The sequence below is a fragment of the Crocodylus porosus genome, unplaced genomic scaffold, assembly GCF_001723895.1.
Source record: "Crocodylus porosus isolate Cpor-Errol unplaced genomic scaffold, CroPor_comp1, whole genome shotgun sequence".
NCBI lineage: Eukaryota > Metazoa > Chordata > Crocodylia > Crocodylidae > Crocodylus > Crocodylus porosus.
In genome coordinates this window covers 56206123-56220924 of record NW_017728907.1, presented here as the reverse complement: position 1 = coordinate 56220924, position 14802 = coordinate 56206123, and the positions used below count along the sequence as shown (strand labels likewise).

The 14802-nt window shown below is 45.3% G+C and overlaps 1 protein-coding gene across 1 annotated transcript in view; it reads left to right on the top strand.

Moving 5' to 3' along the window:
- The window catches only part of PLPP3 (phospholipid phosphatase 3), an 82769-nt gene that overhangs the window by 48868 nt on the left and 19099 nt on the right, over positions 1 to 14802 (top strand). The window contains exons 5-6 of the mRNA XM_019530637.1: positions 7914 to 8194; positions 9077 to 9134. Of these exons, the coding sequence (XP_019386182.1) occupies positions 7914 to 8194; positions 9077 to 9134 (339 nt within the window). The remainder of the gene's footprint in view (positions 1 to 7913; positions 8195 to 9076; positions 9135 to 14802) is intronic.

Here is a 14802-nt window from a genome sequence, read left to right as displayed (position 1 = left end):
TAGCATCCTCATCTTGTCCTACATGCCGACTTAATCCTTAATTGAATTCCGTTAGCACTTGGTTGCAAATAGCTCAGGCAGTCCACACAAAAGCACTGTGCCAGAAAACCTCTCCTTCGGAAGTCCTCAGTAAGGATGCAGCATTAGGACTTTGCTTTGAACAAGTGAAAATCCTGCGCCCCCAGTAACATGAAAGGATGGCTTAAGGGATTGCTAATAGGAGAGGGAGCCTTTCACCTTGAGGTCGGCTGCTCAGATGTAAAATCCATTGTTACTGAAGACACACGGGTGGATTGATTGATTTATTTATTTCTTGTGAAATTAACCGGGAGTTAATAATCAGCGGGGTAATTAGTAGCTGATTAGCCGGCTTTGTACAAAGCGTCTCGTCCTCACGAAAGCATCGTACAAATAAGCACAGTCGTGCATACGGCCCGTCGAAGCAAAGACCCGAGCAGGCGTGACGTCTGGTGCAGCTCTTATTGAAGTCAGTGGGGATGTTCCTGTTGACTCGAACAGGAAATGAACCGGGACTGTAGAGACCCGGACTGTGGTCCCGGTGCAGGCCGTCTTCTCCACGCCAGATTGGCAGTGTGGGCGAGCTTAGTTGTAGGGATATGGATTGCACTCGCCATGAGGTGTAAATGTCCTGTGCCGTTCATCGCAAGCGAGACTTGGCATACATGGAAACGCAAACTTACAGTGGAAAGACTTAAGATGACTTCTGAAGCGTCTAAACAAGTAAAAAAAACTGCTTGGGCAAGACTTATAAACTCCCCAGCTTAAGATCTAGCTCACCTTCCAGTAAGTATACACTATAGAAGCAAAAGATTCAGTGTCAGTACAGAGTTGGCATGTCTCATCCAAATTCGAGTAATTCCTGTGGTATTTACCTATTCCATATTTCACGCAGTTGTTTTTTTTTTTAGAAAAAGACTGTGCTTTTGCAGGCAACCACTGCATGGAAAAGTTTCAGAGGTAGCATTAGGCTTTAACACATAGTAAACTGTACCTATATTAAAGGGCAATTTAAACCTACTGGGCAGGGGGAGAGGGTTACCTAAATTTTTAACGAGAAGAAACAGCTATTTCTCTGGCTGTGATCTTGTCTCACTTTTTCAATCCCTTCTGATTTCTTTTTTCATATCAAATTTCCCACTGTTGTGCTGAGGGATTACGCTTTGGTTCAGCTGATGGGCCAAACACAGCCCTGGTAGAGTCAGCTGTGTGGCACTGTCTCGCATCCATACTTTGTTTAATGAAAACACAGTGGCCCAAGCCCAGGGAGGTCTGACAGCCTGATATCACCCGGGTGAAATATTACTGAATTTCAACAGGCTTCTCTGCCACCACCAGGAAGTGAAGTTCCACCTTTCACTTCAATAAAATAACTCCTCTGAACGTGGCAGATCCCTGACCCCTTCTCTTGCCCTTTGGCTCCATTCTCATGATAGCAATGGGGATAACCTGGATGTGGGGCACAAGTTGGCATCGACCTAGGTTTATGCCACCTTCTTTATCTCTCCCACTCTCACTGCAGAGGGAGGTGGGCACGGGCAGAAGTCTTTGCACCCCGAGCTGCAACAAGGAGTCCCAAGGATTCATTGCTGCCAGCATTAATTAAAGCAGTGCTGAGGCTGCTTGAATTTACCTGGGTGCCAGGCTCAAGCTCCCTCAGGACTCGGGGTGGGGTCAGAGTTTGCTTTGAACTTCCCACAACCTCCCCTTGGTCTGGCACAGAGCACAGAATAGAACATCTGGTCTCTCTTTTTGATTTAGGCATTTTTATCTGGATTGGAAATCCCCCAGCATTTATGAAAAGTCACGAAGTTTCCCTTACACCTGCTGCAGGCAGTCCTCAGGTGTTTGCCTGGGGGTGTCAGTTGTTCTCCTGGTTCTGCCAGCTAAAGCAGGTGGGGAAGTTAAAGAAATGAAGTCAGGCTCCCTTGTTTTTCCTTCTTTGTCGGAGAAGCAACAAAGCGGCTGTTGTGCTTAGGATGAAATGATGCCTATGGGTTTACACCATGGCTTCACACGCACCCGGGTTGTTCAAAGCAGTTGCTCACATGAATTGGCTGTTCCTTGTACTCCAAGGTCATTTCTCCAAGGTCATTTCCGCAGGGGAATTGGGGCCCTGGCAGTCACAGCCCCTGTGGCATTGTCACGCTAATGAATCTGGTGAATCCTCCCCAGGATTTTGCCAGCCACAAGGCAGAGCATCCCAGCTTAGTCTCTATGGAGAGGTCTTGTGCTGACCCTCCCAAGAAGACTTTTGTCTTGTAAGATTTTTCTTTTCGGAGAAACCTTTGAAAGTCCATCTGAGCCTTTCAGCAGTGCTGTCCTGTCATCTGCTTTGTAAATTATAGCATCTCAGTGGCATTCCCTCTCATGCCAAGGGGTGCTCACAGGGACATGGGTCAAGGATATCTGTTTTGTTTGGTCTGCCAAACGGGTGGCTGATTCCCTTTCCAACTCATCCTTTGGCTTTCTTCTCTTCATTTCCAAGAACACTATCAGGTTTCCTGCAGCTAGAGAGTACGCAAAGCCAGATTTCAACCATTGTTTGCCTATCCAGTGGATTCATTCGGCCACGTGCAAAAAAACCCGTCAGCAACAATTTGTTGTTTGTTCGCTCAGGGGGGAAAAAAATGAAAAATTAGTAAACATGAAGGAATTTTACCCTGCAGGTGAATTAGCCCCGAGTTTGGAAAAGCCATAAAATAAAATGAGAAACCCTCTCATTTTCACATTACTGCCTGACATACCATCGTGTCGGCTCCGCACAGAATCTGCTTCTGATCAGCAGTAAGCCAGTGGCAAATACAAGAGCTGGAACCAAAACTGGAAATATAATCCTTAAGTTTTCTAACGTGAAATGGCAGGTCAGTTAGGGGGGGAAAAAAAACCCAGAAGTAGCCCGGACAGAAATAGATGTTTTCTGTATAGGTTTCCCGGCACCCACAACAAAAGTAACTTGGTAAGGAAAATAGAAACGTGCAGCTGTTTGCTGTTGAGTGGTATAAATGGCTAACAAGTGATGGAAGAAACAGCTTCCTTGCTATGGCAGAATAGATGGAAAATTCAAGTCATTCCGACCTCCTTTTCAGATGTAACCCAGATACCAGAATTACTGTAGCATAATATGAATTCCTTCCAAATCCACAAAGCACTGATTTCTCTCCTTTCGGTTGAAATGTTTGCCTTTCAAAGCCATGACTAGAGTCGAGGGGGTCTGAGAAGGAGGAATTTGGAAGAGTAAGCAAACCCACCTCCCCGCTCCCGCCCCTCTGACCTTTTTGCTTCAAAGGGTGTCACTGGTATAGTCTTTAGTCCGGAGCAAAAGGTCCAGGTTATGTTTTGAGTGGTCTGAAGATGCCCAGAGTTCTTGTTAAGTAAACTTCAAAGGCTGAGACCTTTGGCTCTTGCAGGACATAGGAGGATCCGCATTTGTTTTTAGTGTCTACATATTTACTGACTGGGTACCAACTTCTGACCTTGAAGTTATCCCTGATACAGCCTCTGAGATACTAGTTTGCCCCTAGGGTTTCTGATCCCAGACCTCCACTGAGTGCTTTTCCTTTTGGAGAAAAGGCTTTGTTTGAACCTCGTGGAAACTCAGGATTTCTCTTTATCTCCATAGTACCCATGGCAAACAGTGCGATAATGCAAGCATCTCCCCACATACCAACCTGCGAGCCTCAAGCCAGTTATTGAGGGACTCCCCGGATAAGCAAGAAACTCATTCATTCCCGTTCAGCTCTTGGCCTTTCTGTCCTGGCTGCTCACGAGGCTGGGGCAGTTGTTCACCAGGAATGAAATTCATCCTGTGCGGAGGATATCCCAACGACTATGCAGTACAGGGCCATCAAACCTGTGCCTTGAGTGGTGGGCAAGCTTTGTGGTAGCCCTCTCAACAAGGATGCATTATATCTCCTGAGATCGAGTGACCACGAGCATTTTTCTCCTATGCTGCTCAAACGGTCCTTGAATGGTAACAACTCTCAGTTATTTCCAGCTAAGCTCACCTATGAACCACTGACCTAGAGCTGAAGAGCACTTTATTCTGTTTCCCCAGTCCCCCGCTAGATCACCTTGTTGTTCAGGCCCAACCCCAAGTCCTTGACAGATCTTGACAGCTTTTGGAAACAACCCAACCGGACTGATTTTCCTAGCTCAGCTAAATTATAAGAAAATATACATGGAGATAACCAGATGCTTTATATTTAAATGTGAAATACCCCCTTTGGTTAGACATGGAAAACAGTGCGTTGGAGACAGAACTGAATAGAGGGCTCCCAAAAGAGTAATTACCAGGGTAACTGGATAATTCCTGATAACGGCATACAAGACTTGCACAGCACAGCTCAGAAAGTGTGTGTAACTGTTCCTTCTAGTTATATATTTGTTTGCGACTACTGCCTTACTTTCGTGCCTGCTTCCAGAAATTCACACGGAGAAACTCACTGTACCCCCACATGCAAATCACTTGGTGGAGACACCAGTCCGAAGAGCAGCTCAATATCTTTAAGACTTGTTTTTCCAGGATGAAGTTTCAGTTTGCGCACATCTGTGCTGAATTAGTTTCCTAAGTCCCTCTTTATCAGGGACAGCACTGCCAAAAAACAAGCTTGCCCTATTTTAGCTTCTCATTAAGGTTCAGCCATGATTTTAACTAAGTGAGGAGGGGTCGTGACTGCCCAGCAGTATGTTAGTGGGGGACCGAAGTCTCCAATTTACAATCTGCTACATCTGTGCAATTACCAAGACCACCAACAGTGAGAGAAAATATTAATCCCTGGACTTTGTTGGTCCCTGTTTAAAGCAGTCACATGTCTTTCTCAGGCCAGGAGCCTAAGGTTTAAGGGAATCCATTTGTGAACTCTGAGAGTAAGGGGACATCCGCTGGGGTCACATGTCATCCTTAATTCAATTTGCTTTCTCTCTCCGGTGGCTACTAGCTGTGAGCCTTGCAACTTTTCCCCGCGTACGGGTACATGCCCGGCACGCAGAGAAAGTGGCAGCCAGCCGGTGGGGCCACATGTCCTTCTGCAGTGCGGTTGCAGTGTGCACACCTTCACTTTGACGGTGGCACAGCCCACAGGCTGTTTCTTTGCCTGTTTGGGGGAAAACCAGATTCCTGAGTGCCCACAAGGCCTGCAGGGAATCCTCCAACCACTTGTTTTCAGACAAATGAGCAAACACGGGGAGATTTTGAAGTAGAGCGAGGGGCTGACTCCAAAAGGCAATGAGAAATCATCTATGTCCTTGGGAGATGCAAATGAATTGTGTTCTGCTCGTTGCTCAGGCATTTCTTCAGTCCTCCTGCAAGTGCCCTTCCTGGTTCACAGCCTGCATTTGAAGATAGTCCAAAATGTAGACGAACCACCTTGTAGACAGCCATTCTCCAGGGATTGCAAGTGGCGCTGGAACAGGTTAGCCAAAAGCCCCTAGACAACCATCGGTCAAGGCCACAGGGAACTTCACATTCATTTTGTTTGCATAGTGGGCCGGTGGCTTTTAAACTGTTGATAGCAGTTCAATGGCCCTGATATATTTCTCTAAGAAACACGGTGCTATAAGCTCTTGTTATGCTTATTATTTACCTTCCTGTTGATTAAGCCTGCTTAGCTATAATTTCAGCTGCTTTAGGTCAGCCGTTGTTTTTGCAAGCCGCAGTACCCGAGAGTTCAAACAATGATACAATTTCACCCCCTCTTAGTCTAATTGCAATACTTTTCCAGTTTATTAGTTTCCAAATGTTGTGCCAAGCTTTTTAAAAAGGTAAGAAGGGGAGAGTTCTCTCCTCCGTGCATTTGGCAGGCCGCCACGCTGTGAAAAATATTGCCGGCTGTTTCAGAAGGGGATTAACATGAAGGCATTCTTCCTGACAGTTAAATTTACATATCACAATGCTGCTGACTAGAAAGGAAGGGGGAGGCAGGGAGAAAAAAACCCACCTCACTTTATTACTCAGGTATAAAAACATTTCAAGTAATGAATAAAATCCTAAAGTTGTAAATCTGGGGCTCAAAAACTAGGTGCGTAACGTGACGGAGAACAATTTAAGCCTTTGCCTCTTTTGGAGAGGTGAGACATTTGGACTTCATTTCACAGCCTGATTTTCATTAAAGTGCCTTTTAGGAGTTAGGATTACAAGAAGCCAAGCCCTCTGGTTCATAACTGTGATTTATGACAACATTGTCAAATCTGCAACACTCCCCCTTTAAGTGGCACAAGAAAGACATAATTTGCTGCTTAATAACTACAAGGACCGCTGCCATATCCAGAAATAGCATGTGTTTATAAAAAGCACAGCTTGATTGAAACTGGGTCTGGTCACTGCAAATTTTAGGTGAGATTCTGAAAACTTTGAGAATCTGGCCCTTTCCATTTTTTTTTAAGATATGAAAATATATTTAAAAGAAATTGAAGTGCTTCATGTTTTCTTTTATGAGCTACTCCAGTTCAGTAGCAGCATTCCAGGAATTATTGGCCTTGAATTGTGGAAGGGATAGAAAGAAATGGGAAATTTAGGTAAAAGAAGATTAGAGGAAGATCAGGCTGTACAACAGCCCCCTACTTGGCCATGTCTACACGTGCGCCCCACCGCACAGTTGTTCCTGTTTCCGACCCCACTGCTCAGGAGCTCATTGCGACTGCGCAATAGCGGCGATGTCACAGTGCGCGCCCCCCCAATGCTACGTCTTGTGTAGGAGCGTGCCTTAATATGGTGGGAATCCTATTGCTTAAGAGAACCAAAATCAGTAAAGCAAAATACTATAAATGTTACAAAGTGTGCCGTAAGCAAGAATCTGCAGTAGGTTACAGGTCAGACCAACGTCCCGGGGGTCCCTACCATCCGCAATCCTGTGGACATCATACGAAGTCTCCAGTGGAGCGCAAGGGGACCTGGCTTGACCAAGCTGCATATCATTCATGTGTAAAGGAAACCAAGCGGTTGGAAATTTCTTAAAAGAGCTGCGCTGCTACACTGGTGTGTTATTTCCTTTGCTGTTATGCATAGCAGCTTTCTTTCCACTGCAACCACATAGGAGCAAGGCATGGTTTCAGTGTGGTCATTCTGGGTGCACACACGCCCACACGCAAGGTGAACGGGGCGCTTGGATATTTTTAACTCCACTGTGGATTGGTATTAGCAAGAGCAGTGCTGTTCACAGGTCTCGCTCCTGCTCAGCTTGCAGGCTTGGCCCCTTCTCAGGCAGTGTTCTCCATCTGGAATTACTTGCTATTTGTTTGGGCCACAGCCGTGGTGCTTGTACTACTATGTTGTCCAATCGCTGGCATAGTGGTGCCGAATGTTTTCAGATCTGTTATGACTGCTTCACCTCACACATTTAAATAGGGTAGGTAGAGTCTAGGAAAGAGGTTAGACCAGTTTCATTGTATCTCTGACCACGTCCCTGTTTACCTGCAGGCTAAAGGAGGAGAAAAAAGAACGAGGTTATAATAACACGTCATTTTGCAGCGCTCTTGGCTGTAAACAAATGCACTAAAGCATCTTTTTATGCACTCTGAGACAGACTCCCATCTCTGAGATATCACGGCGTCTAATAGCTTTCAGATGGGCAAATTATTCTTGGAATTCTGTCAATATTTATATTACGTGAGCCTGCTTTGAAGGAGGGAATTATGGATAAATATGTATCGTTCGGTAACATGCCCGCCTGGCGTATGAAACCAAATTTTCTCACTTGACGTGTTAATATGTGTTTGGCTTTGAGCCTACAAGTAATTAATGGAGCTCTGAAAAAAATGAGTTCAGGATCTTCCAGTTTCTGTCTTGAGAAATGCTCATCTATCCTACCATCTGATCGTCTTGTGCGGTTGCACAGTTGCGTCACAGGGCCTGTTAATGGAAATTACCTTTTTTTTTTTTTTCCCCCCTCCCTCAGATCATCACAGGAGAGTGTTACCGGATCCGCTATTTGAAGGAGAAGTCAAGATCCTTCATCATGAACCCATATGTGGCAGCTCTGTACAAACAAGTGGGATGTTTTGCCTTTGGCTGTGCCATCAGCCAGTCCTTCACAGACATTGCCAAAGTGTCCGTTGGACGGTTGCGACCTCATTTCCTGGAAGTTTGCGATCCAGTTTATTCAGAAAGTGACTGCAGTAAAGGTTACATTCAAAACTACACCTGCAGAGGAAGCGACAGCAAAGTCCAGGAAGCCAGGTGAGGCCCGTTCTCTTGCCAAATAAAGTGGGGGGGAGATGTCCGTCTGCCAAAATGGGTTCCTCAACGTATTTCTCGTGGATTTGCTGCCAGCAATGGGTCATTCGAAAATCCCCATGTTTGGGAAGACCATAACTTGACTGGCCCTGGACAGGCAGCTCCCGACAGAGTTACAGAGCTCTGCTGAATGATACTTCTTCTTTCTATTTACTCCTACTCTGCTGTTTCATGACCTGTTGCTCAATGTGGGAATTTACCATAAAGGCCAAATTAAATTGTAAGTGGTTTGCTTTGTGCACCAGGCAAATTAGTACTTTTTGTGCTTGGGGAACATTTCATAGCTCTGGAAAGTAAATAGGGATAAGATGTCTTTTTCAAAGTCTTCAGTAAGTTCACTGGATATTTTAGTTAGATTTTTGCTGGCACGTATTACACAACTTGCACTTAATGCGAGTGGATAAGTGTTTACCTTTGTTTCTTTAAAGTTCCCTGGGCATGTGGGACCAGACGGTATATTATCAGTCTATCTTGCCTATAACATAGTTCATAATTGAGTTGCCTCAGGAAAGGGCTTGGAAAGGGATTGCAGTTCACACAACCTGCCCAGCTACTCACTTATTCTATTAAGTGGTTATTTGGGCAGGGTTACGATGCAGCTAAAAATATATGCCCCAACTGAATGGGAGGGAAGCTGCAACAAATGCATCTCCATCAGCCATAGCCTGGGCAGTCTGTGCGGGAAAATGAGGGTGTTCCCGGCATCAGTTCCTTTCCACGGGGTCGGAAGAGGCAGGTCACCATCCTGCCTCTTCATCAGTAGTATACAAGTTCAAGCTAATATTTCAATGGCTGGATTACTCATCCACATTCTTTGCCTTACAGGAAATCCTTTTTCTCTGGCCATGCCTCCTTCTCACTCTATACCATGCTTTATTTGGTGGTAAGTATCTCTCAGTTTTCTGTTCGAACTGCATATGGGGGGAAAACTCACCTGTACTTGCAGCGATCTGCCCTTTATATATATAGATAGATAGCTAGATAGATAGATAGCTATATATAGATAGATATCTATATCTATATAGATCTCTCGCTCTCTCTCTCTTTATATATATATATATATAGAGAGAGAGAGAGAGAGCGAGAGATCTATATAGATATATATGACTCTTACTGCTGCAGAGGATTTCACGGGCTGAATACATAAAACCTGTCAGTCAAAGGAAGGAGGAAAGAATCCAAATTACTCTCACTTTTTAACACTGGTTTGGTTACTCCTGAACTTTCTTTCTAGCTTCTCAGACCTTGGCCATGCAGATTGCTGGGCCATTGCTTCCTGCCTCTCCCCAAACTCCCACCGAAGTCCATGGGCATTTGGGCTCAGTCGAACAAGGCACCTACATAGCTTATGGGCAGGAGACAAAGGTCACATTAGGAAGCCTGATCTCTGCACTTGATGAATAGGTATAAATGGCTACTTCAGTAGGCAAAAAGTCAGCTTTCTGTATCACATTTGGGCCCAAATCTGTAAGCGGAGCAGGTGAACTAGCCTGCACACTCAGTCTGATCCAAAACTGCGGGCCGGTCTTGTTTTTCTTTGTCCGTGAAAAATGGCTCTACCCTTCCTGTGTTCAGCCGTTGAATACAGCAGTGTGCCAAGGTGCTTCCTGCCTTTAGCTGCTGGAGGCATGCTTGATAGAGCTCATGAAAGGACCTAGCACAGGTCAATTATGGGTGGAACTACAGTAAGCTTTTTTGGAAGGGGGATTTGGTTAGTGATTTGTGTAAAAAATAATTAGGAAAATGGTTTGGGATACTTTCAAAGATTTGTGGTCCCCATATCTCCTGTAACGTTAGATTGGAAGCCAGAAAACTGGCCCTGCACTTACAAAAACATTATACATGAACTTTTTAAAATCTGTGACTCGTACTTCCACCCCACTTCTTTAACTTGCCCTCTGAAAAGATAAATTACTGCTGCTCCCTCCTGGTTTTTAATCCCTAGAATTTTTTTGCATTCCCCCCCTGGGCTGGAAGCAGTTTCTGTAATTTAATTACTGTGCCTTTCGGACTGTTTGGGGGGCTGCATTAAATTATTTCCTCTTTTTTTTTTTTTTTTTCCTTTTTTCTTTGCTCAAAACATTTTGACTTTATTCCGAAAACATTTACGCCATTTCCTCTCAGCAGCGTTAAAATAGTGCAGTCTGAGTAGCAGGGATATGTGAAGTAAAAGAAATGGGGCATTTTCCCGCCTCTCAAAAAAGATTATGTTTAATGCATTAACAGAAGAGAGAGAGAGTGAGTGTGTGTGTGTGTGCGCGCGTGTGTGTGTATGTGTGAGAGAGAGAGAGAAATACAGGATTATATCAACAGTCCCGTACCATGTGTTTCTGAATGAATGTTTTGTTTTACGCACCAACCAAAATCACTACTTCCATGAAAAGGTAATCCCCCCCCAACCCCAGTAGACCTCCTCCTCCCCCCAAACAGTGACCTATATTTATATACCCTGAAGTGCGGCAGCTTTAATTAAGGGAACAAAGTTAAAGGTTCTTATGCAGTGGCAGGGTGGCGGGGGGGCGTGCGATGGGCAGGAGGGGAGTCATTCCTAGTGCCAAAACCAATGCAGTGATGTTTCACAGAAATTTAAGCCCTTAATGGTTGATTTGCAAAACTTTCCAGATTGCGCTTGGAAGCCATTGCTTGCAGTGGGTTTAAAAAAAAACAAACCCGAAGGGTCTGCAGTCAGTCACTTAAGTCATCTCTGCCTTCGGAGTGGCTTGCATGCTTCGTTTCAGGAAACTGTGAGCACTGGCGGCCCCAATTAAACAGGCGGCTGTTTCTGCTGGAGCATCCAGCAAAATTGGTGTCCTTCTGTGTTCTGTCCCATCACTCCAAGTGTTGGTTTCCACCCCGCTTTTAATAGGCCTCTTCCAGTCCTGATACTATAGAAGAGTAACAGGCACCCTTAAATAGGTCAAAACCTGTTCTGCTGCTTTCCCTTGACTAAAACACATGGGGACAACTTCTGAAATGCTTACTCAAGAGAAAACCATCCTGTGGACAGATTCCTGGGATGAGCTAGATGACATCAAGGTCAGTGGAAGAAGAGAGGGCTCAGCACTTCTCGGGACCTTTGCCTCACTAACTTCAGTGGCAGTTGACTAAAGGCTTTGGGCTGTTTTGCAGAACGTACTGTGCAGATTGCATTCCTTCTAGCAAACCTTGCCAGCACACGACTGGTAGAGGAAGCACGTGCTCCTCCCCCCCTGGGATTGGTCCCCAACTTGGTACCGCTCAGGACGTGGGGCAGGTTTTTTGCTGCATGGGCTAGGGGTATGTTGGGGATGGGGAAGCGGGCGCTAAGCTGCGGCATAGAAGTATAGGAGCACATATGTGGCTTTTGGCCCACCCCCAGGCCCGCCCACAAATTGTGCCCCGCCCCAGACTCAGGAGGCACCAGTCACTCCCGCCTGCCACATTTTTTTTTTTTTCTGCAAAGCCAATAGTTACACAGCAAGCTAGAAATGAGGTGGCATGCTGCAGTTCAGTGGAAACTTGGGCCCGTGGTATAGGCTGACAGGCCTTGCAGAGGCAGGTCTGGAAACAGCATCTTGCATGTATCACTCCCACAGGACACTGGAGAAAGTGATAGATTTCCTGCATTTATCATTAATAGGCACTAGTGTCTGCCATATATTTTTTCTTGTAGCTGCACTATTAGCTTACGTGGTTTTTGGCCACTACTCATGACTGAGTGGCTTGCTTTGAGGTTAGACAATGGATTTGTATAGGCTGGTTTGGATAAACGTTATCTGAGTTGGACTAGATGACCTTTCAAGGTGTCTTCCAGCCCTACTTCGGTATGATTCTGTGAGTGTCACAAACAGCTGGATAGCCCTAGCCATTGGCTCGATTGACCCTTGTAGAGCCCAAGCCTTTGGCTCGATTGACCCTTGTGGAGTTGTGGATTGGTTCGATTGACCCTTGTAGAGCCCTAGCCATTGGCTCGATTGATGCTTCTTCTAGACACCCTTGTGGAGGATGCAGTGTACTCATGTGACTCTACCGGCAAATGTAGTGGGATGGAGGACTCTCCTGACCGTAGGCTGTTACCTGACAGCAGGGATGTATCAGAGACCCGGTGAGATTGTGGCCTTGGCACACCACTACAGACAAGTTCTGGTCTCTCTTCACCAGCCGTGCCTGTCCTCATATGGAAGCACTTCAGCTATCAGCACTCTGCAACGTCTGTCTCTCTCTCCCAGCCCACAAGAGACTGAAAACAAAACATTTTGGCAGCTGGCTATTGGCTCTTGGCCAATACAGAATATATCCTCCAACACCGTGCTCTGAAAGGCAACAACAGCCTTTCCTTGGTTGGAGCAGAGCAAGCCAGTGTGCGACGACAGGCTGGTTCCATTTATCCCTGTGAATGGAAGATGATTGTCCCAGAATTCCCAGAGGTTTTTAAGGCTGAGAAAAGTTGCGGTCTGACCATCTGTTCAATAGATGTGCCCTTAGGAGTTGGGGCAAAATTACGCTAATGGAACTGATGTAAATTGAAGAAGAAAAAAAAGGAAGCTTGAGATGGGGCAGTAGTAGGTGGTATGTCTCCAACATGAAGAAGCAAGTGCTTCTCTTGTCGAGCCAGGCCTTCCTCTCTGCCTTCCCATCTTCCTGCCTTTCAGTGCAGGGATCTTCTCCTCTGTAGTTTTTGCCATCTGTGGCTTAATGCAGATCTATCAACCCAGCAGATGAAAAATCTGCTGTAATCGAAAAGCTGATAACAGTGGAAAAACATACTATATTATAAAGATCTTAATCTACAAGGGGAAAAAAAAAAACCTCTCTCTCACTCAGTTGATTGGGTGGCTGGAGCTACAAAGCAGTATTTTCCCAACTTTATCCTGGTTGCCTCCTTTAATTTGTCCTGGGTTTAATTAGCTCATTGGGCCTCATCAAGGAATCGTCTTCACATACACACAGTATTTGTTCTTTGATTCTTAAAAAGCTTTTTAGTAAATGTTTGGTTTGCTAAACTCAGCACACTGCTGAGTGCTGCTAATGAGATGAAGGACTTTGTAGAAAATTGGAATCAGACAAAATTAGGGTTGGAAAGGGCCTCAGGAGGTCACATCTAGTCCAACCCCCTGCTCGAGGCAGGACCAGCCCCACCTAGTTCATCCCAGCCGAGGCTTTGTCAAGCTGGGTCTTAAAAACCTCCAATGCTGGAGATTTCACCACCTCTCTGGGGAACCTGTTCCAGTGTTTTACTACCCTCCTAGTGAGAGAGTTTTTCCTAATACCTAACCTAAACTTCCCTTGCTGCAACTTGAGCCCATTTCTCCTTGTTCTGTCATCTGCCATCGCTGAGCACAGTCCAGCTCCATCCTTTTTGTTACCACCCTTCAGGGGTTGGCAGGAGCCCAAGGAACAAGGAAGTTGGTGCATTTTAAGGGAAGCTTAGGTTAGCTAATGGGAAGACTTTTCTCACTAGGAGGGTAGTAAAGCACTGGAGCAGGTTATCCATAGAGGTGGTAGACTCTCCATCCTTGGAGGTTTTTAAGACCCAGCTAGACAAAGCCTGGGCTGGGATGATGTAGTTGGGGCTGGTCCTGCTTGGAGCAGGGGGTTGGACTAGATGTCATCCTGAGGTCCCCTCCAACCCTCATTTTCTGTGATTCTGTGATCTGCAGGTTGGGGGTGGTCAATAGTCACAGGGCCCTTTTTTAAAAAGATGCCTTTGGACCAACTTATAGGGGCAGAGTGGACAACACAAAATTTTGTCTGCTGGTGATTAGTAAGCATGGTATGTGGTCAAATCTTACATTCAGCAAGTTTCTCATTTAAGATCATTCTCAGGCTTGCTTTTTAATTCTGTTTTCTGTTTTAAACTCACATATTGGCAAAATCCTCAAAAATACCTACTCTGTACATTTCCCTTTTAGTAAGTCTTGGCCATTTATTGGCTTTGTATCTGGCCAAGAGAGCCTAAATGGAGGCTTCAGGGGTATATGTGGTAGCTGTGTTGGATTTTAAACTTCATTGCAGAGCAAGAAGAAAGATTTGTTACCTCCCTGCCTGCCATCTGACACCTCCGGGGAAGAAATCCTACCTGAGCTACACATCAAATTGCTACTCAGCACAGCTCACAAAGACATGAACCCAGAGGGACAGCCTTCCATCTTCAGCTCCATCTGTGCAAAAATGAAGTTTATTTCCTACCTATGGGAACTTTTTACCATCTTGTACCATCTACACTTTCCCCAGAGCCTGATGAAGGGACTTTGATCCTGAAAGCTTGCAGAAAAGGACAGTTTTCTTACAATTTCCCAGTTGGTCTACTAAAAGGTATCATTATGAAACCAAGAGTTCTAGTTTTTTGTACGTCTTAAATGGAGGCTTCAAACTCATGAAAAAACATGTGCCCTGTAGAGAAATCAAACAAAAGAGAGTCTTAGCAGTTCTGGAAAATATTCACATTTTGTTACACTTAAAATGGAAAATGTTTGATGAATCAGCGCTCTCAAAAGATGCTTGGTTGTCATTAATCCCCAGAAAAATCCATTGTAGTGCTGGCAATGTGAGGCTGCCATCAGTGTGCTTCA